General features: G+C 43.2%; 1 protein-coding gene across 1 annotated transcript in view; it reads left to right on the plus strand.

The window, feature by feature from the left end:
- Egfr (epidermal growth factor receptor) overlaps positions 1 to 21,646 on the plus strand; it is a 70,455-nt gene that overhangs the window by 37,220 nt on the left and 11,589 nt on the right. Inside the window, exons 17-21 of the mRNA XM_013035967.1 lie at positions 434 to 575; positions 1,632 to 1,754; positions 2,653 to 2,751; positions 8,631 to 8,816; positions 20,422 to 20,577. Of these exons, the coding sequence (XP_012891421.1) occupies positions 434 to 575; positions 1,632 to 1,754; positions 2,653 to 2,751; positions 8,631 to 8,816; positions 20,422 to 20,577 (706 nt within the window). The remainder of the gene's footprint in view (positions 1 to 433; positions 576 to 1,631; positions 1,755 to 2,652; positions 2,752 to 8,630; positions 8,817 to 20,421; positions 20,578 to 21,646) is intronic.

Genomic DNA, 21,646 nt, shown 5'->3' on the forward strand with positions numbered 1-21,646 from the left:
TAGCTAGGCATTCTAATACTAGATTGATGATAAGTGGAGAGTGGACATCCTTGTCTTGTTCCTGAGTTAAGAGGAAATGGCTTTAGTTTTTCACCATTAAGTATAATGCTGGCTTAGGTTTGTCATATACAGCCTTTATTGTATTGAGGAATGTTCCATGGATTCCTAATTTTTCCAGAACCTTAATCATAAAGGGATGTTGGATGTTGTCAGATGCTTTTTCTGCATCTATTGAGATAACCATGTGGTTCTTATCTTTGCTCCTGTTGATGTCATGAATTATATTAATTGATTTGCATATAGTGAACCAGCTTTGCATCTCTGGGATAGTTTTAAATGACGTCTAACTCTCAAAAGATGCAAGCAATATGTGGAAAGTCAACGAGATCTCCTGGCAAACCTCATTCTCCTTCATCGCTCCACCCCATTCCAGGACCAAGATCCCATCCATCGCCATTGGGATCGTGAGCGGTCTCTTCTTGATGGTGGTGATCGCACTTGGCATCGGGCTCTTCGTGCGCCGACGCCGCATCGTCCGGAAGCGCACACTGCGCCGTCTCCTGCAGGAGAGAGAGGTGAGCTAGGAGACTGGCTGCCTTCAGGCCATCAGCATCTTCTACTCTAGAGAGGATAAAGGCCTCCTTTGGAGAAACTGTCCCGGCAATTTTGTACTTTAGATATGGTTTTAGTCATTTCCATCACCAACAAATACATGCGAGAGTCAACTTACAAAGAGAAAAGGTTCATGGTGGCCCATCGTTTTTTCAGAGGTGTCAGTACATAGTCATCATATTGTTCAAAGGAACCATGGTCAAACTTCTTTCCAGGATTAATTGGCCCTGTTGTCTGAGATCTGTGGCAGCACATCATGGCAGAAGGTGGAGTAAAACCACTCACCTCATTTCGGGAATCAACAAAGAAAGAAGAGACAAGGGACCTGCTGTCATTGTGGAAGGACACAATCCTAGTGACCTAAAGAATACCCATTAGGTCCTATTTCATAAAGGTTCAACCACCTGGGCAATTAACGAAGCCTGTAACACACATATCCAAATTACATTATTATTAAATATTTATGATAATTAGAGAGCTAGAACCGAAACTCTGAATGTCCAATTATATGCACAGTTGCATTTTGGTATCTCCATTAAATGAATGTGCAAGTTTCTAGGCCATGTCACTGAACATTTATGAGACTGACTGGAGTCTTGTCTAAGGGACATTCCCTGCTATACAGAAGGCTTGTGAACAGAGAGCCTGTAAAGGCCTATGGTTGGGATGTTACTTTGGATGATTCCACTGTCCACATATCCAGCTGTTTTGTGTTTAGTGCTAGCCTTCACATTGACATTAGCCAGTATGTACAATAGCATTAGAATCCATTGTCCCTCATGTTTTATAGGTCCTGCAGTTAGCAAAAATGAGCATGGGTAAAAATTTTCCTCAACATGATGTTTCAGTCTAGCTTGAAAGAAGTTATCTATAGTGCTTTTCAACAACACGATGAGTGCTTTGTATTGAAGCACAGCCACACATCTAGCCACTGGTTAACAGACTCTAGATCTTGTACCACACATGTCGGCATGGAGAAGTGAGCTAGCATCTCAGATCTGTTCCCTTCTCTTTCCCAGCTCGTGGAGCCCCTCACTCCCAGTGGAGAAGCTCCTAATCAAGCCCTGCTGAGGATCTTGAAGGAAACAGAATTCAGAAAGACCAAAGTGCTGGGCTCTGGAGCATTTGGCACTGTGTATAAGGTAATGTCTCTGGTGACAGGTCAGCACTAGGGCTTTTGGAAAGCATCAGACTCAGCATATACTGCTGGTGGTCTGTATAAGAGGACTCTGGTCCTCAGCATTTCTATTACCATCTACTCTTTGTTTTGATGAAGCCTTGGGAAATTCCAGTCTTTCCCAAGTTATTGAGAAGAAATCATTTTTAGTATAGTGACAAATAACTAGTCTTGTGACGCCAAAAGAAAATACTCTTTTGTGCCAGTCTTGGGACTTGAAGCCATGGCCTGAGCCTGTCCCTAAGCTGTTTTGCTCAAGGCTGGCATTCTAACACATGAACCACAGCTCTACCTCCAGCTTTTTTGGTGGTTCAATGGAGATAGGAGTCTCATGGTCTATCCTGCTCAGGGTGGTTTTGAACCATAATTCTCAGATCTCAGCCTCCTGAGTACCTCAAATTATAGGCATAAGCCACCTGTGCCTGGCATGACCGAAAACATTTGTATAGACAGTGTTGTTGACTTTTGGTGGAGTGCATAGGCCTAACAGATGAAGACAGATTACACTAAATATCAGGTCAAAAAACAATCCTCTTAATCTGTGCCTTTCTAAGATCTTCTTTGTATAAAGTCTGGTTACAGTTAAGCCTAGACCCAGAATCTTAGGCTCACCACTGCCTTGACAACTGGCACAAATACAATCTTTAAAATAAAATAAAATCTAAATAATTACTCTGATTCAAGTTGCCTGTTACCAACGGTGCTTCTGAGATGTCATGTCTTCAGCACAGCCTCACAGCTGTCTTTCACCCTTTAGCACTGTGTCACTAGTAAAAATCTCACAAAGCAGCCTACTGCATGGTAAGGGAATTGTGGGCTGATATATACCCTCTTCATCACTACCCTGTTTTGTTATTTTGCAGGGACTCTGGATTCCAGAAGGAGAGAAAGTTAAGATTCCTGTGGCCATCAAGGAACTCAGAGAAGCAACATCTCCCAAAGCCAACAAGGAAATCCTTGATGTGAGTCTCAGCTTGTTCTTGAATTGTCCAAAGGCCCTGAACACAGGAAGCCACCTTTTCTGCTATCTGGCATCATATTGCTCTATCTTAGACATTTTTCAGCTACACATTCTGTATGCATGCTTTTCGTACTTTTTTATTTCCATGCTTGCTGTAGAAGTTACAAGACTCAACCTGCTCCATTCTAATCTATCCCAAATGGTGGAAACTAACCGTTGCTGGGCATCTGCCAGGGCTGAACTTTGCACCCACTGACACAGTGAGTGCACAAGACAAACTCACGGTACAGGTGTTATGTTGAGTATTTTTTGAAAGAGGAAATGGTGGCTTATAGAAACTTGCTCAGCTTTGTTTAGCTGGAGTAGAAATGAAGCATGCCATTATTTCTAATTCTGAGACTTACTGCTGAATTATCTTGTCTTTGAAATGGCTCTTTTAAAAGTGCCAATGATGAACCATATCTACAAACTGTTACCTATTTTCTGTACTTTCTCCCAAAATAATTTAAATGTAAATCTTCAATGACCACTGGTTGTTACTTCCTAGAGTCTTGGGATTATTTCACAAGATTTTTGTTTTGTTTCAGTTCTCCTGGGCTTTCTCCACCTCCTTTAGACCTTCCTTAGCCAATGGTAGGGTTGAGTCCTATTTAGAAGAGTTTGGTTTAAAGTGGAAATCCTAGAATTGGATAAAATGTTCGTAAAATGTTAGCCTAGACATGCTGGAGGTAGTAAAAACTCCTGTTCTTTCCCTGAGACAGAGAATGTGAAAGAAGAGAGGAGTAAGTTAGATGTAAGAGAGGTGTAAGTTAGGTGTAAGCTTAGGTGTAAGTTAGATAAATTAGTTTTTAAAAAGAAAAACTGACTACCCATTTCCTCAGAAATCTGAATAATCGACTTTAGCTTAGGACAAAACTGCCTTCTATCTGACCTACAGACTTTGTAGTAAGCACACATGAGCCTTTTCAAAATGTGTTTGGATACAATGAATTACCCTCTACACTTTAATTTTCCCTAAGCATCTTGCTCTTTTTTATTAGAATAGTAAAACCTCACAATAAAGCACTCTAATAAAAGATGATGTATTACCACAGTGTGATAGAAAATCTTCCATGTTCATGATACACTTATCAAACAAAATTATCTTTCATCTTAATGGTCTGCAGTGAGGGTCCAAGTCCTGTTAACATAATGTCAAGTCCCATTATGACAACCACAAAGAGCCTAAATAGATAAGGGGTTGTGAAGTTTTCTCATTTGTCATCTCTAGCCTCTCACCTATACTTGTTAAAAATAACATTTATCTGCCAAATTTGCTTCCTTAATTTATTTGTACATATTCAAGCATGCTAATAAGCTATATAAATAATGTTGATGTGTAAATTTCAATATAAATATTGAGTAAGGACTGTGTGTTGATAAGGCAGTAGTTTATATGAAAAGTCTCTCTTCTCCCCCCCCACTTCTTAATTAGCGAAAATCTGCATTTGTGTGGGTGGAGATGAGGTAGAAGACAGATAAAGACTTAGCGATCAGTTGCAAAAAAGGAAAGGAAAAGTTAAGTGCCTATCATCTATAGGTCCTTCTGCCACTTTTTCATCCTCTTTTCTGATCTCTTCTCTCCCCCTTGTTGATTCCTCAAACTTCAGCAGTTACAACTATGACATGTAGTGAACAATGGACTTGAGGCTTCCTCCTTTGATTGTCCTAAGGTTCAGCCTGTCTGGATCTTACAAATCATCCTCTCAGTACAGGGCATGTGCCAGGACTGGGGAGCCCCTTTCAGACACTGGACTCTGAAGGAAATAGTTTCTACAAAGGGAAGCAAAAGCCAATGATTCACTAGGTGTCAATGGCTCACACCTGTAATCCTAGCTGCTTGGGACCTGAGGATCATGGTTTAATGCCAGCCAGAGCAGGAAAGTCCATGATACTCCTATCTGCAGTTAACCATCCAAAAGCTAGAAGTGGAGGTGTTACACAAGGGGTAGAACACCAGCCATAAGCAAAAAGGCTAAAGGAGATCACCCTGTCCCTGGGTTTAACAGCAGTATGCACACACACATACATGCACGTGCATCATACACACACACACACACACACACACACACAGAGCCAACGAGTCTAAGGCCAATTTCACCAGGTGCTAAAACAGTATAAGTAATCTTGCCACATGGGACAACCCACAGTCCATGTTTTTTTATTCTTTAAATACTGGCATGTACTTATAAATGTTTCCAGTAATCCAATATTCTGTGGCCCACCCACATACTGTAACTAACTCCTATTTGACAGATGCCTGTCAGTGGCTTAGTTAACTGGTAAGATTTTTGAAATATGGGAGGGGGAATACCTACCCTGCGTTCTAAGTCTAGACATGGGCTTCTCCTTAACAAATTTCACATGTAGTAAAAACTCTTTCACCAGCTATCACCCAAAATAGCACACAGATGAGGGAGACAATAACAAGGAGAGACCCCAAAAGTCATGTCAGCCATTAGGATGACATTATCATAGGCTTCCCAAGGTCATCAAAGTCTCTTGGACAACAACCTTGCAGCAGGACTCAGACAATAGCCATCAGGGTTTCCAAGGGTGACCTCTGCCCGCCACTTGTTGGTTCAGAGACTGTTGTGGAATACCAAGCATACTTGCCGTGGGTCACAGTGCACCATCACGAATTCCAAGATAAACAGTGAAGAACAAAGCTTACTTTAACTTCTGTACACACCAAGTGAGCAGACACACGACTGCACAGCGCCTCCATTGTGCCCTGGTGGAGGGGGGGGGTGAGCAGGAAATGACAGTCCCTTTCTGTTGGTCTATCACAGTGGTCTGGCAGGACTCCAGGCTCTGTGTGGCCTGACACCCACCCACACCCCCTGCTGTGTTCCCTTGTCAAAGTTCCAGGTCAGTTCCGCACTGACCCACAAACAGATGGACTGCTCAGACTGCTCTGCTCGGCTCTGCAGATTTTTTTTTCCTCCCCTCTAAAATGAATACAGTATGTACCCAAATCTCAACCAGATCTTGAGAAAATGGGAACTGCCAGGGAATTTCTTTGGTATTATGGTTGTACAGCATCCAGACTTGAGGGGGAGAGACATGATTTGTACTTTTCTGGCAATCTTATGACCTATTAATTTTTCCATATACTTTCCAGTTTAAATTTAGAGCAAACAGTGGAAAGGAAATGTGAAACACATTTATTTATATGCCATGTGTGTGTGTGTGTGTGTGTGTGTGCGTGTATGTGTGTGAGATAAAGCTCTCAGCCCATTAATCAGAGAACCTAACAGGCACTATGATTTGTTTCTACACAGTAATATTGAGAGCCCAGGGTACTGCATGTGGGGTAGGTGGGTGGAAGGTGGAGGGAGAATTAAGGGCCAGGGGTTAGAAGGCCTACATTGGCCTGGTCCTGACATGGAGAAATATAGTTTCACATTGACCACTCATCTCACTGGGCCTCATTTTCCTCTTCTAACCATAATGACCTTAGACAAAGCATACTTACTGGCACTTCCCAGTTCTACAACTTTAAAAATTAGCACATTTTGAACAGAAAGTAAGGGCTTCACTATCTATAGATATTAAATATTATCCTGTACTTTAATGTTGTGATATTAAAACACACAGATCCAGCCAAGTGCCAGTGGCTCCTGCCTGTAATCCTAGCTACTCAGGAGGCTGAGATCTGAGGATCAAAACCAACCTAGAAGGGAAAACTTGTGAGATACTTATCTCTAAAAAGCCAGAAGTAGGTTTTGGTTTAAGTGATAGAGTGCCAGCCTTGATCAAAAAATCTGGGCTTAGGCCCAGAGTTCAAGCCCCAGTACCAGCACACAAAAAACCTTGCAGTTTCTATCAGAACACAGGCACTCTGCATACTCAGAGAAGCATCCCTTACAATTGTGGGGTGAAATTGGCAAGCCAGGATTTGCAAGTGATTTAGCACCAAGGAGCACAGCCATTCTAGGACTGAGAATGCCTCTATTTCTTATAAATCTTGATGTGAAGACTGTTTTATAAATCATACAAATATATATCTACACTTTCAAATAATGGTCCAAGGCATTGGCCCTGCTGTGTCAACAAGGATTTGTCCAAATAGATAACCAGACCATCAGAATTTCCCTAAATCTTACCACACCTAGGGGTGGGAGAATGAAAGTTTGTCCTTAACCAGTTCTCCGTGTTCTCTCCTGAGGAAAAGCCTCTGGGTACCAGAGGAATCCTGGAAGCTCCACTCAAGAGAAGTCATCTAGAGAAAGAGAAGAAAGAATTCTGGGAACAGATGCCTGAAAGGAAATTAGAGAGCAGGAGGAAGAGTTTAAGGAAAGGATAGTTTAATCGTACTTGTATTTGAAAGTATATGCAGAGGCTGGGGTGGATCTCAGTGGTGGATTGCGGGCCCAACATGTGTGCAGACTTGGGTTCAATCCCCAGCACCCCAAAAATATCTATCTGTCTGTGAATATATCTGTTTGTATGTATACAAATCATCTATAATCCTTCCTACCACACCTCTACCATCTTCTTACCACATCTCCTGTCTTCAGCCTTGGGTCACAGCCTCCCTGCCCGGGTTATTCCCAGCTCCACCACATTTCCACAGCCTTCTCTTCCCTAGGATGCTTTCCCTTCTTCAGTGAGCCACTAAACTTGCCCAGGTCCAAATTCCAAACCCAGGAGTTGCTGAGATGTGAAAAGAGTCTCTAACTCACTCTCCTGCAATCTATGTGGACTCTTCACTCTGTTGCATCCACATGAAAGGTCACCATCACTTGTATTTTAAAGAGAAAGGATTTATGGGTGGAGGTGGAAGATTCCTTAATTCTCTGTCAGAAGAGAGGGCCCCATTGTATGCCTCAGCTGTAAATAACTTCAGCTTCCTCAGCTTCACAATGGCAAAGGGGTCTGTATTTATGGCTCTGTCCAGCTAAGACTCCTGGCTTGGCAACCAGCATGAATGGCATTGGGGTCAGGGGCAGGTACATTATGCAGAACAGCATGGTTTTCCCATCAGGAGACTGAGACAGACAACCTTTCTTCAGAGATAGTCCCCAGCAACCAGTGGAGTCTGGAATCACTGTTCATTCAGTGCTCTGTTCCCTTGGAGGGCTGAAACTGATTGTTCTGTGCAAGAAGTGCTTTGGGCAGGGTCCCTACCACAAAGGTTTTCTTCCTGGTGGTTTGGCGGCCCCACCTGGAAGCTTTTGCCATCATACCTGTTCAGTGCGTATGTCATGAGATTCCAGTGGAATGAGCGAATCATTGCCTAGGGTACACCTGCCCCAGGTCAGACTTCCACAATTCTCTGTCAGCTCTTTTTAGATTTTGAGGTGGGAAAACTTTCCAAGTAGTTCCTCAAATGAGAGATACTCAAAGTGCTTTGGGTCCTTCTTTTCATCCTACATTTTGCCCATGCAACCTGGGTCTTTCCATCAAGTAGAATCCCTGTACTCACTCTGTTGGTCCATCTCGCACAAAATGTCCTGTCAGTCAGTAGCTCTGAGTCAAAGTCTCTGACATGACGTATCTGGCATGACTACATATTTTCAGACTCAAAACTGTGTTTGGGGCCAGGTACTGCTGGCTTACAACTGTAATCTTAGCAACATAGAAGGTTGAGATCTAAGGATCCACAATTCAAAGCCATCCTGGGCAGAATCGCCAGTTAAATAGCAAAAAAAGCTGGTTAGAATGCCAGCCTCGAGCAAAAAGGAAGAGCATCTTGGCCCTGAGTTGAAGTCCCAGTACTGGCACACAAAACATTATTTTAAGCCATTCATCTTTATCACCTCGCGGTTCAAGTACCTCTCCCTTCAGCCACCATGGGGAAGCGTTTCTGATCCAGCTGCTCTCCCTCCCTCACAGGAAGCCTACGTGATGGCCAGCGTGGACAATCCCCATGTGTGTCGCCTTCTGGGCATCTGCTTGACCTCCACCGTCCAGCTTATCACACAGCTCATGCCCTTTGGCTGCCTCCTGGACTATGTCCGAGAGCACAAGGACAACATTGGCTCACAGTACCTTCTCAACTGGTGTGTGCAGATTGCAAAGGTAAATGCTCAGGGATGAAGAGGCAGGCTTCGAAGCACAAGGAAGATGTTCCATGCGGCAGTCACTTCCACTGGCTGCGTCTTGCCTTATCTTTAAGAAATGATGTAGACTCTTAGTAAGAGCTCTAAGGAAAGCATCAACAGGGGGAATAAAGAAGGCAGGGAAATGAAGCAATAAGGTCCTTGATCCTAGGTAACTGTGTTTGCCAAGAGTGTATGTCTGTGTGTGTGTCTGTCTGTGTGCAAGACATATACTTTTCTCTACATTAAGTTGAGTTGAATCAATGCCCACCTACCTGTTCATTGGAAATCAAGTCCAAATCAAGTGGACAATTTTCTCTTTGTTGAATTCTCAGCACAGTTGGATGTGTAGTTCTTCTTTCTCTTTAGTTCTTTCTGGTGAATCCTGGAGTGATATGCGGTTGGAACCTGGTTTTCCCCCTAGTCAGAACTTGAGAGCAATCACACAAATCAAGCTAAAGCCCCATGGACAGCGTGGATGCTGTGGCAAGAGGCCTGGCGGTCAATTTTGAGAAGGTTGCAGAGGGGAACAGGTGCCCCTGTTATGTGTCAGGGGCTCCTTCCATGTCCCATGTTGACACGCTTGCTCCAGAAACAGAGGTGGAAGGTGAGAGAGGGCATAACAGCTCCCACCTATGTACTGAGGATAGGCGCAGAGCAGGAGTCATAGCTGTTCATAGACTCCCAAAGAATTTTCACTCGCAACTTCTCCCCATCTCAATTTTATCCCTGCACTGACTTTTGGCACCTAACTTGCTAAATTTGATCTCCCCCCTCCCCTCGATAATACCACTCTCTTGAATTTAAGGAATCTGTGGGCAGGTGTTATCCCTGAGTGTACATCATTGTTCCCATCTCCTTCAGAAAGTCTGGGAAGGGTGTTGAAGGACATACCAGGGAGCAGCGGGCCCCCTAAGCCTGGCCCATTTCTCAGGTCCAGTCATGATGGCAATTGTTTCTGACTGATGCATGAGGTAGGCTGAACTTGCCTCACCCATCTCCAAACAGATGTAGAAGGTGACTTTACAAAACAACTGACATATCTTCTTTCCTGGCAGCTGCCCATGACACCACCAAGTCCAATTGTTTCTGTGAGCTATGGACCAGGCTGAGGCTGGCTTGCTCTGATAACTTCGGAATTCTTCCCTAAGATCTCCTCCCTGATTACCTAAGGCAATCTCTGTTACTCTGTTTTACTTTATTTGTAGCATTTATTGCTCCTTGGGAAGAACTGGTTTGTTCTTGAGTTTTGGGCCACCTGCCCCAACTGTGAGGTTAACCCTGAGCTATGTCCCATAGCTAGGTAGGGCTATTAGAACCTGGACCCAGCTCTTCCGGATGCCCATTTTATCAGAGGGTGCCCAGAATTCTAGCATCTCTTTAAAATTATCTTGAGTTTAAATTCCTAATTCCACAGAAGTTGCTATTCTTAGTGTTGGGGGAGGAATGTAGCTTCATTGCACAAGATTTACGTAGCATGGGCAAGACCCGAGGTTCCATCCCTTGAAATTCAAAACAGAACAATTTTTAAAAACACTTTTATGTGGAGAGATGGTCTTAATCAGTGTGAAACGTTGATGCTACTCTTTTACCTTGAGAGGAAGACATTTAGGTAGATTTCTCTCAATATAAAATTGGCTTACTACCAGCCATTGGTGGCTCATTCCTATAATCCTAGCTATTGAGGAAGCTAAGATCTGAGGATCAAGGTTGGAAGCCAGTCAAGACAGGAACATCGGTGAGACTCTTATTTCCAATTAATCACAGAAAAAGCTGGAAGTGGCACTGTGGTTCAAGTAGTAGAGTGCTAACTTTGAGCAAAAGGGAACCCAGGAACCTCGGTCTAGAGTTCAAACACCAGGACTGGCAAAAATAAGTATAATAAAATAAAACAAAATTGGTCTGCCAATTCAACACACAATAAAGTCAGATCTTGATTTCTGGCACTTGTGAGCTGGGTGAACCGGACAGATCTCGGCCTTTTTGTGTCTTGTCTATGGGATGCACTCTGCCACCTGTCTTTCTGTGGGTAAGGATGAGAGTAGACAGCCTCTGTGACACCTCCACACACGATACGTATGCGGGGGAGCTCACTGAATGGTTCATTGCCTCCTTCAGCTGCACCAGATTAGTAGTGACTACATTCTAACTTGGAGCTCTGTCTTAATTTAGATCTGCATCTGTCATCTCATTTCGGAACAGCCTCTCCTCTCCCAGGTCCTCCTGACCCTGTATATGAACTTCTATCTCCTTTCTCCTTTACTGTCTTATTCTTTCTTTTTTGGGGGGGGGGTCCGGTCGTGGGGCCTGAACTCTGGGCCTGGGCGCTGTCCCTCAGATCTTCAGCTCAAGGCTAGCGTTCTACCACTTGAGCCACAGCGCCACTTCCGGCTTTTTTCTTTTTGCTTATGTGGTGCTGAGGAATCAAACCCAGGGCCTCAGGCATGCAAGGCAAGCTCTCTACCACTGAGCCACCTTCCCAGCCCCTACTGTATTACTCTTATAGGGCCTGAGTGTGTCCCAAGATACTTTTCTACATTATATTATTCGCAATTCCAATGTGATATTTTAAACCGCTGTTGTGCCGTTATACTGTGCTTAGGTTTATTTTGATTTAAAGTCTGTTACCTTATGGGCAGTTCATTCCCTGTCTGTGCGAGACTCATTTGTTAATTCATGAGGGAAACCTTATTCCTCTAGATTTGAATAGCCATGGTTATATCTGTCCCTGGAGAAAAAAAGGAAAATCAAGAGAACTTTGTTCCTGGGTTAGTGACAATATATCCGAGTACTAAACAGGTTTCTTTCTACAAGTTTAAAGTGAAACTACCCAGAAATACTTAGTGGATAGACAGGAACAAAATTTCTGGTATTTTTCAAAGAGGGATTTATTAACTTATAAATGCTCTGTGTTGACTCACAAAGGCATAGACAGCTTGGAAGTTCCCTAGGTACTGGTGAAGAGCTGGCTACAGTTATGGAAGCTCATTATCCTGCTGAAAGGACTTTTTAAAAAAGCTATAATGATTACTCCAAATAAAAAGAAAAGATGGGCTGGGAAGGTGGCTCAGTGGTAGAGTCCTTGCTTTGCATGCATGCGGCCCTGGATTCGATTTCTCAGCACCACATAAGCAAAAAAATCCGGAAGTAGTGCCATGGCTCAAGTGGTAGAGCACTAGCCTTGAGCTGAAGAGCTGAGGGGCAGGGCCCAGACCCAGAGTTCAAGCCCCACCACTGACAAAAAAAAAAAAGACAGGAAAAAATAAAATAAAATAAAATAGAATTCACCTTTCAAGGAAACCAGGATGGAACTGGTAGCCCATAAGAGAGGCACATCACATTTCCAAATGTGACAAAGATGGGTTTTGTTATCCACATGCAAAACTCAACCCCAGGAGCTTGTGGAGATAGAGCTTGCATATCAATGTGAAGGAATAAGTCTAAGAGCTCCTGAGACCTAAGCTTATAGAGAGCTTTCACTCAATGGGACTGAGTGAATTGCTTAAGAAACCATATCTACACTTTCTTAGGTGCATAGGTAACTAGTAATCACCAAAATGTGTCAGATTGACAAAATAGTGCCATGAAGTGTCATCAGTTCAGTTTGGCAAACTACTCTGCCCTTAAACCTTTCAGTGCACACTCTTGCCAAATCCTATAATAAATAAAGCTGTCAAGACTGTGATTCGCCAAACATTTTGGACAACAGAGCTTTTCGTAAGCTCTCACAGAATTCAGTTTTCAGACAAACCTCGATCTGGCTCTATAATACTATAATGAAACCTATAATGATAACTATGTAAGGTCCTAAGGCCTTTACTTGTATACTAGTAAAGTATGCAAGACAGCTGATGGGATTTGGGGCTCTAATAGGACTGATTTATGGTGATCATTGTCCACCATAATACTATAAACACCAAACTACAGTTAGCTCAGTCCATATGATAATGCTTAAGAGGATTTTTTTTTTTGTCGGTTGTGGGGTTTGAACTCTGGGCCTGGGTGCTGTCCCTCAGCTTTTCAGCTCAAGGCTAACATTCTACCACTTGAGCCACAATGCCAGGATAAACTTTTAAAAAAATAAATCCGTTCAGGAATGGGAAGGTGGCTCAGTGGTAGAGCTCTTGCCTTGTATGCATGTAGGCCCTGGGTTCGATTCCTCAGCACCACATAAGCAGAAAAAGCCAGAAGTGGTGCTGTAGCTCAAATGGTAGAGTACTACCCTTGAGCTGAAGAGCTGAGGGACAGTGCCCAGGCCAAGTTCAGGCCCCATGACCGACAAAAATAAATAAATAGATAGATAGATAAATCAGTTCAAATTATTCATTTTTCAAATATACAGGATACTAAATCTGGTCCAAGTTCATTTGAAGCAGATGTTTTCTTCTATCATACCTTGATAAAAAGTGTCAGTGTATGTGTGCTGCTGGGAGCAGTAGGGATGAGTTGAGTCATGTCCAGACAAGGAGAAGGTGATTCCACTCTGATGTAGCCAGAACATTCCAGACTACTTATGCTTACTTCTACCTATGAGTGTTATAGGAACCAGATTGTCAACTTACACAGTAGTCTTTCTTTACCTGAGGGGATGCTGTCCAAACCCCCAATGCATGCTGGAAATCACAAATAATACCAAACTCTATCTATACTGTATTTTTCCTACACATACCTATGGTAAAATTAAGCTCAGTTAATAGATACAATATGACATTAATAACAATAATATTTTTTAAAAGTTATAACAACACACTGTAATAAAGGTGATATATATGCACATGGACTCTCTCAGTATTATATTCTTCTATCTGCAAGTGTTCTTTCTTTTGCTTTAGGTCTTCACAATTTAAAACTGTGAAGTGTTTATATCTCGAGTCCTCAATTATTTTTGGGATTGTAGCTTACCGAAAATAGCCAAAGCATAGAATGTGAAGCATGGATAAAGAAATGCTACTGTCATGCATCCAAATCATAATAGAGCAGCAGGAATGTAAGAGGACTTGGAACAGAGCCACCATCTCTTTGTTTTAGATAGGAATACTAGAAGAGACCTTAATTCATTCTAATTACCATCAAAAACCTGACTTCCTATTTAGGCTCCAGTGGCTTCACCAGAATGGAAGGCTAAAGGGGCACATCACTGATCCAATGCCCATATATTTATGTTACTTGAATTATTTTTTAATTTATTCTTACACTATTCTAATAAAGGATTAGAGCCAAACTTTAATCATCAACTTAAAAACCATCATTCTATAGAACTGTATGTAACAAAAAAAAAAACAAAAGTTGTATAAAACAACTTGAAAGATACTTGTGAACTTTTAGATATCTTTCTGAGTTACTTCTTTGGGCATTTATGTCCCTATGTTAAACATCATGTGAAATGTTCAAAAGGAAGGCAGAATTTCTTACCTACTCAGTTTTGTCAGTGAGTGAGAGAGATCTGCACAGAGCCATGCATACAGCAGGGTGAACAGCAGATCTGAGCAGGAGCAAGGAGGACCAGCCTTTCCAAAGGACCCTGTCTGTAACAGTGTGGACCAGATCTGTGGCCAAGACCAGGTGCTAGATGAGGCTCTGGAAAAACAGTGATGAACTTGCCTGACTGGCCCCTCCACTGGGAAGTCCAGAGCCCTGCACATCAAGCAGTGCAGTGGCTATGAGTGACAGATACTTACGCTGTCCTGGTGGGTCAACAAGAGGGAAGATGGAGAGCTCCCCAGTGACCCAGAGAATGAAAGCACTCAGGAGAGAGGAAACAGACCAAGCTCAGGACTTAGGGATACCTCAAGGAGCAAGAGGAGCTGCAAGAGAGACTGAGTGTGGGGAGAGATTCTGAAGGACCAAGAAGATGGCACAAGCTCAAGCTCATCATCACTAGGCAGGAATTTGTTCATTACCAGAATTTTGTTTTGTCTCACTTTTGTTTTTGTTGGTTGTTTTTAGGGGGCTTGAATTTGGCTTTTTGCTCCAAGCCGGTGCTCTGCCACTTGAGCCACACCTCTACTTCTGGATTTTTGTTGTTAGTTGGAGTTAAGAAGCTCACTGGTCTGTTTGCCCGAGCTGGCTTAGAATTGTGATCCTTAGAGCTCAGCCTCCTGAGTAGCTAGATTTACAAGCATGAGCCACCAACACCAGCTATCATCCTCAGACTTTTTAAGGAAGTATAGCAGAAGTTCACATGAGACAAGATAGTAGCCTCATTCAAGGTCATGGCAAAGATGATCAAAAAGAGAGAACGGTAGCATTCAGGAGAAAATGAAGACAATCACTAGCACCTAGAGAGGACTCTTTGCTGAGTGTTATCCAGGTGCCATGTACATTGGTGTGTAGGTCCCTGAGTACTTCATATGAATTAACTCATTACTTCTATAGCTGGGGAGACTGAGGCATGGGGCCTGTAAGTAACATACCAAAGTCTCAAGACAGGAAGCATCAAAATCAGGATTTGACAGCAGGCAACACTGCTCACTCTTGGCCTGCTCTATGCCATAGCTTAAGTGAATGCTTACAGCCAGCATTTCTCCCTGATGGCAGAGTATTATGCCAGAGCTACACCATCTGAGTTTGTGAATAAGTATAACATTTTCCTATCTCTTCCAGGGGTTGGGACTCAATGGTGGGTAAGCCAGTGGACCCCATTCGTACTTCCGGTCACGCATCATACTGCCTGCCATTTCCAGGCTAGCTAATTCTGTGCTCACTGGGGATTTTCCACGTGGTAGTTTATAAAACAGAAGAAAAATGGGTCTTGTTCCAGCTCTGTTTCTGAACTCCGCCCAAGACTTGTAGGATGCAAACAGCCCTTGGGAAAACAGTCTTTAAAGGTCACACCCCCTCACCCCACCCCCAGTCCTTTCTTGTTTCATAGGTTACTGGGCCAGAAAAAGCTTTGATATCCTTGTGAAGCACATCCCTAGGCCTGTCTTTTGGATATTAAAGTTCCAGTGTAGCTCTTCAAATTTCCCTTTAAAACTTCAGTATTTCCACATTCATTCTAGTTGTCCTGTCATCCTTTTAAACAATAAATAAACACAGTAGATTCAATTAAAGTGAGAAGAAATCAGGAAATGACTTCCCAAGGGACCCCACAGAGGGGAGGGACAGGAGGGGGGGCGGGGGGGCGTGACTGGAGGGGTGTTCAACTGCTGATATTACTTCCTGTGGGCCTCTGTTTAGATTCTAAGAGTTTATAAGTAATATCACAGCTCTTATCTGGAGACTGGTTAAAATATAACTCCACTGAAACAGAGATAACCTTCCAAACTACTTCAAGAGTGTGGGACAGAGACCCATGGATGGAATTTTATCTCAGTTCAAATGGGTCTAATCTCTTTGTTCCTGATTTCAGACCCTCTGGCCGATGACTTGGTGTGCCAGCATCTGTGGGAGTTCTTCTCTGGCTTTCCCAGGGTTCTCCAAAGACTGCTGTTCTGAGGAAAACTCAGGGCGGTAATGAAGTTGAGCTGTTCCTTTAAATCCCAGAGCCTGAGTTGCAGAGAGGGCAGGCAGAGCTCAGTTGGATTTATTACATTCATACAATGACATGGCTTACTCTGAGGCAGTAGGCCAAGCTGCTAAAGGGTTTTTTTTGTTTTTGTTTTTGGTAACCCAAGCAGCTTCTGCCCAGCAGAAGGCCAAAGCAGGGGAGTTAAGGGTACAGTCCCTATCATCCTCTGGGATCTGAGGACTTGTCTGAGAAGCCTCCAATCTCCAGCCTCTGAACTCTGGCAGGTACTGGATGGAGAGGTGTTTCTTTGCATGGATGTATTGGGAATGGCTGGCACATCCTCTGTGCATAAAATCAGCCACTATTATTATAATTCATTTATTTGTTCCCTCAATTATTTTTCAACAAATTATCAAAACATGTACCAAATCCTTTTTTAATCATTTAAAAAACCAAATGAAAGGGCTGGGAAGGTGGCTCAGTGGTAGAATGCTTGCTTTGCATGCATGAGGCCCTGGGGTTCGATCTCTCAGCACCACATAAGCAAAAAGAAATAAGCTGGAAGCGGCACTGTGGCTCAAGTGGTAGAGAGCTAGCCTTGAGCTGAAGAGCTGAGGGACAGCGCCCAGGCCCAGAGTTTCAGGCCCCACGACAGGACCCCCCCAAAAAAAAATGAAAGTTAGTACTGAAGACCAAATGAAATTAGAAATTTTCTATGCAGTCCTGCTTGTGAGCTTAATGAAGAGACAAAGAAAAAAATAACAAAGGAAGAAAGGAAGGAGTTGATAGCTGACTGACTGGTCAAGGGATTGATGTGTGACATGTTACTATAGGTTTGCGCTCCTGAAGAGGAAAGATGAATGAGAGGAGAGGAAATGAATGAATGAGGAGAGAGGAAAGGAGACAGCAAGGATAAGAGAGAGAAGGAAAGGGATGGAGAAGAAAAAATAGAAATAGAGAAGCCATGAGCTAATACAGCTGGAATGCAGAGGTTAGGTCTACCCAGGCAAAAAGCCAAGCATAATCAACCCTTTTCAATCAGGGAGGAGTTCGTCACATTTTAATGAATAGAGGCCTTGCTCTTTTATAATAAAAGGCAGGGATACCAAATCACAGAATACAGCCACCATGTCTTAAATCAAAGGGGAAACAGGGGCTAAGAAAGAGCCAGCCTTTAAAGACAGATTGTAAGAGAGACTGGGAAGGGAGTGGGACTGTGAGGGGGCAGGGGGAATGAGCCCTGTATTTGTTAGCATTTTCTCAGCTTCCTCTCTTTCCACACCCATCCCATCCCTAAATAATAATTCCTTACTTGGAAGGCTATATACCAAAAGAAACTGCTAGTTTCTTCTTGAATAGACATGAGTCCAAGTAATCTTTATTTCCTGGCACACTGGAAATCTTGAGAAGCATTAAAATTGAGCAGAGATCACCAGGTGCTGGTGGCTCATACCTGTAATGGTAGCTACTTAAGGAGGCTGAGATCTGAGGCTTGCAGTTCAAAGTCAGCCTGAGCAGGAAAGTTCATGAGATTCATCTCAATAAACCACCAGAAAACTGAAGGGCACTGTGGCTCAAGTGGTAGAGCACTAGCCTTGAGCTGAAGAGCTGAGGGACAGTGCCCAGACTGACAGAAAAAAAAAAGCATCTTTAACATTTAAAAGCTTTTTAAGTAATAAAAAGGGGAAAGGAAATAGGTATTCTATATGGGCATTAGACATGGAAAGCAATTAATTTGTTTTTGCCAAGAAGAGGAAAACATTATAGCTGTCAAAAATGACCCTCAGCCTGGCACTGGTGGCTCATGCTTGTAATCCTAGCTACTCAGGATACTGAGACTTAAAGATTATAGTTCAAAACCAACCTGTGCAGAAAGTGTCCATGAGACTCTTATCTCCAATTAAAACATCAAAAACACAGAAGTGGAACTATGGCTCACAAAAGCTCAGGGACAGCTCCCAGGCCCTGAGTGCAAGCCCCAAGACAGGCACACATGCGTGTATGTGAACTCACACACACACATACACACACACACACAATGACACTCAAAAACTAATTTCCAACAGCAGCTTTCTGAGATTCTTTCATAGATAAGACCTTCATAGCGTATTTGTAATTTTACTTTAATAATGTAAGCCTATAATATTTACCTGTTGTCTATACAAAAAGAATCAAAGCATTAGCCAGAATATTTGGGAAACAGTCCTTTTCTACAAGTAATGGGTACATTATAGTGATATTCCCTCCATAGCTACAAAACATGAAAGCAAAACAAAACTGGTTAAACCTACACATTTCCATTTGGTGCACTTTGGCAAGTTCTTCTGTGTTCATGAGCGTCATCCCTAAAAGAATTCAGAAACATATACCACTCTCCTGGTTCAGAAAGAAAGATTCATTTGTAAGTAAGTAGGAAAAAATGGAGAAGGAGGTACAAAAGACTGTGACAGATGTGACCCTGGCCCAGCTTCCCCTACCTGCCTGCCTAGCCCTGGAGAAGATGGGGCTGGCTGCCAAGATGCAACTGGGTAAAGCCCAAGGGAGCTTGGCTTAGCTTGGCCAGCACAGAGCAAGCAGAATCAGAAGTCAGCCAGCAAGGACAGAGAAACCTGTGACAAGGAGACCAGACTATTATAGGCAAGGATAATATTTTTAAGAATTCACTGTTCCTTGGATACTATGCCAGAATATGCCTTCTTTCTCATTGTTACAGTGGAGATTCTCGTTATTATTATAAAGTTGTGGAGGTAGCCAGGGAGATGGTAGGGACATCACCTTATAAAACCATACACAATATGCATGTGGTACTGATTGTTTTTTTTTATAAAAATAACAAACATCCAGGAGCCAATGGCTCACATCTATAATGCTAGCTACTCAGGAGGATGAGATCTGAAGATTGCAGTTCAAAGCCAGCCTGGGCAGGAAAGTCCATGACTCTTATCTCCAATTAACCACCAGAAAACCACAAGTGGCCCTGTGGCTCAACATAGTAGAACACTAGCCTTGAGAGAAAAAAGCTCAGGGACAGTACCTAGGCCCTGAATCAAGCCCCATTACTGACAAAAATAAATAAATAGGGGGCTGGGAAATGGCTCAGTGGTAGAGCGCTTGCCGTGCATGCCTGAGGCCCTGGGTTCGATTTCCTAGCACCACATAAGCAAAAAGAAATAAGCTGGAAGTGGCGCTATGGCTCAAGTGGTAGAGCGTTAGCCTTGAGCTGAAGAGCTGAGGGACAGTGCCCAGGCCCAGAGTTCAGGCCCCATGACCGCCCCCCCCCAAAAAAAGAAAGAAAAGTAAATAAATAAATAACTATATAACATCAGAAAGAAAAACTAAGTAAAATGTTCTTTGTGGGAAGTGACTCATCTAAGATAATCTAGAAAGATATAATGAGAGTGTACCTTAAATCCACCATGAAACACTGCTTTGCCCGACTCTGGTGAGGTTGGCATTATTATGTAGATATCGTATGGGAAAGGCAAAGCCTGGTAGATGACACTGGAAAATTCCAGCAAGCACCAATCCCTGGTCTGTGCCTAACATCTGAGCTCTTGCTCTGTCACTGGTCCCTTCTCCTTGTGCAGAGTATCTGGAAGGAGAATTCCATGATCCATAGTTAGCTACAGCTCCCTGTACTTATCTTTTTATCCCTTCATTGGATGTGTGTGTGTGTGTGTGTGTGTGTGTGTGTGTGTGTGTGTGTGTGTGGTACTGATGACTTGAACTCAAGGCCTTATACTCTCATTGGGATTTTTTGCTCAAGGCTAGCACTCTATCACTTGAACTACACCTCTACTTCTGGCTTATGTGTGGCTAATTGAAAATAAAGAATCTCATGGACTTTCTGCACAAGATAGCTTTGAACTGTGATTCTCGGATCTCAACCTCCTGAGGAGCTAGGATTACAGTTGTGAGCCACCAATGCCCTGGCTCAATCACTACTTAATATTGGTTACCCTCTACAAGTTAATGTGTCCATTAAGTGAAATACAAGGATAGCCTCAGCATGGTCCTTGACATCAATAAGTGCAACAGGAGAGCCTTGTATGGACCAGACATCAAGTTCAAGTTCATGACAATGGGAGTCTCCCAAGCAATTCACTTTCTCACTTTGGGGTCCTATCTGTTTCAGGGTATGAACTATCTAGAAGACCGGCGCTTGGTACATCGTGACCTGGCAGCCAGGAATGTCCTGGTAAAGACACCACAGCATGTCAAGATCACAGATTTTGGGCTGGCCAAACTGCTTGGTGCTGATGAGAAAGAATACCATGCAGAAGGAGGCAAAGTAAGGCACTGACTACAGTTCAGGGACCAACCGTTTTCCTGACAAGAGACCAGATTCTGTACTTCTTTGCTGTAGTTCCTAACTGATACAGGGGGCATTTACCAAACATTCAGGGTATAGTTACAACAGCTGCCGCCACTGCCAGGGTCTAACCAGAGTAATCTTCAGCTTTGGGACTGGGATTTGCTATGTGTGTGAGTATAGAGATGCCTTTTTGTTTGTTTGTTTTTGTTTTGTGCTTGATCTCAAGGCCTGAGCACTTCCTCTTAGCTTTTTCACTCAAGGCTGGTACTCTACCACTTGAGCCATGGCTTCCATTTCCAGCTTTTGGTTGGTTAATTGCAAATAAAAATCTTGTAGACTTTTCTGGTTAGGCTGGCTTCAAACCTTGAGCCTCTGCTCTCAGCTTCCTGAGTAACCAGAATTACAGGCATGAGCTATTTCTCTGCTGGGAAATACATTCAAAAGCCAAATATTGTCAATTTCATCTACAGGTTGTAGCTAGCAGAAGTTAGGTCTCAACCTTCCCCTCTGGGATTTAAGCACCCTTCGGAAAAACACCTGGAGAATGTTATGGTTGATTTGATGACACAGTGTTCAGATATACTAAACACTCCCTATGATGTTATGATAATTCTCTGGGGTCTCTGTGTCTCCTCTGGCAGTGAGGGGAACTTCTCACTCTCTGGCTTAGAGCTTCCCAGCACACCCATAAGGCAGTGACAGGTGCATGGCCCAGTTAGGCTTTCAGTATGCCTTCTGCTGCACCTCAGTTTCACACTGGCCTGTTTGGTTCCAAGCAGCCATCAACCCTATGACTTTAATCCCTGAAAACACACTCAAATACTGGGATGCTGAAGCCACTGAATGGAAAGGGCTTTCAGCTTACCAGACAACTACCTGGTCCAAAAGACCCAGTTCAGGTGTTCATAAAGCAGATTCTGGGGCCTCCCAGTACAAGCTTGCTCTCTGGTAGATTTCTAATCCCTTGCAAGTAGGAACGACCCCTCAGCCTGAAGCCAGGGCAGGAAGGATCACAGTCATTTGTAATTGTCCTTAGAGGGATTTA

The sequence above is a fragment of the Dipodomys ordii genome, unplaced genomic scaffold (assembly GCF_000151885.1).
Source record: "Dipodomys ordii isolate 6190 unplaced genomic scaffold, Dord_2.0 Scaffold234, whole genome shotgun sequence".
NCBI lineage: Eukaryota > Metazoa > Chordata > Mammalia > Rodentia > Heteromyidae > Dipodomys > Dipodomys ordii.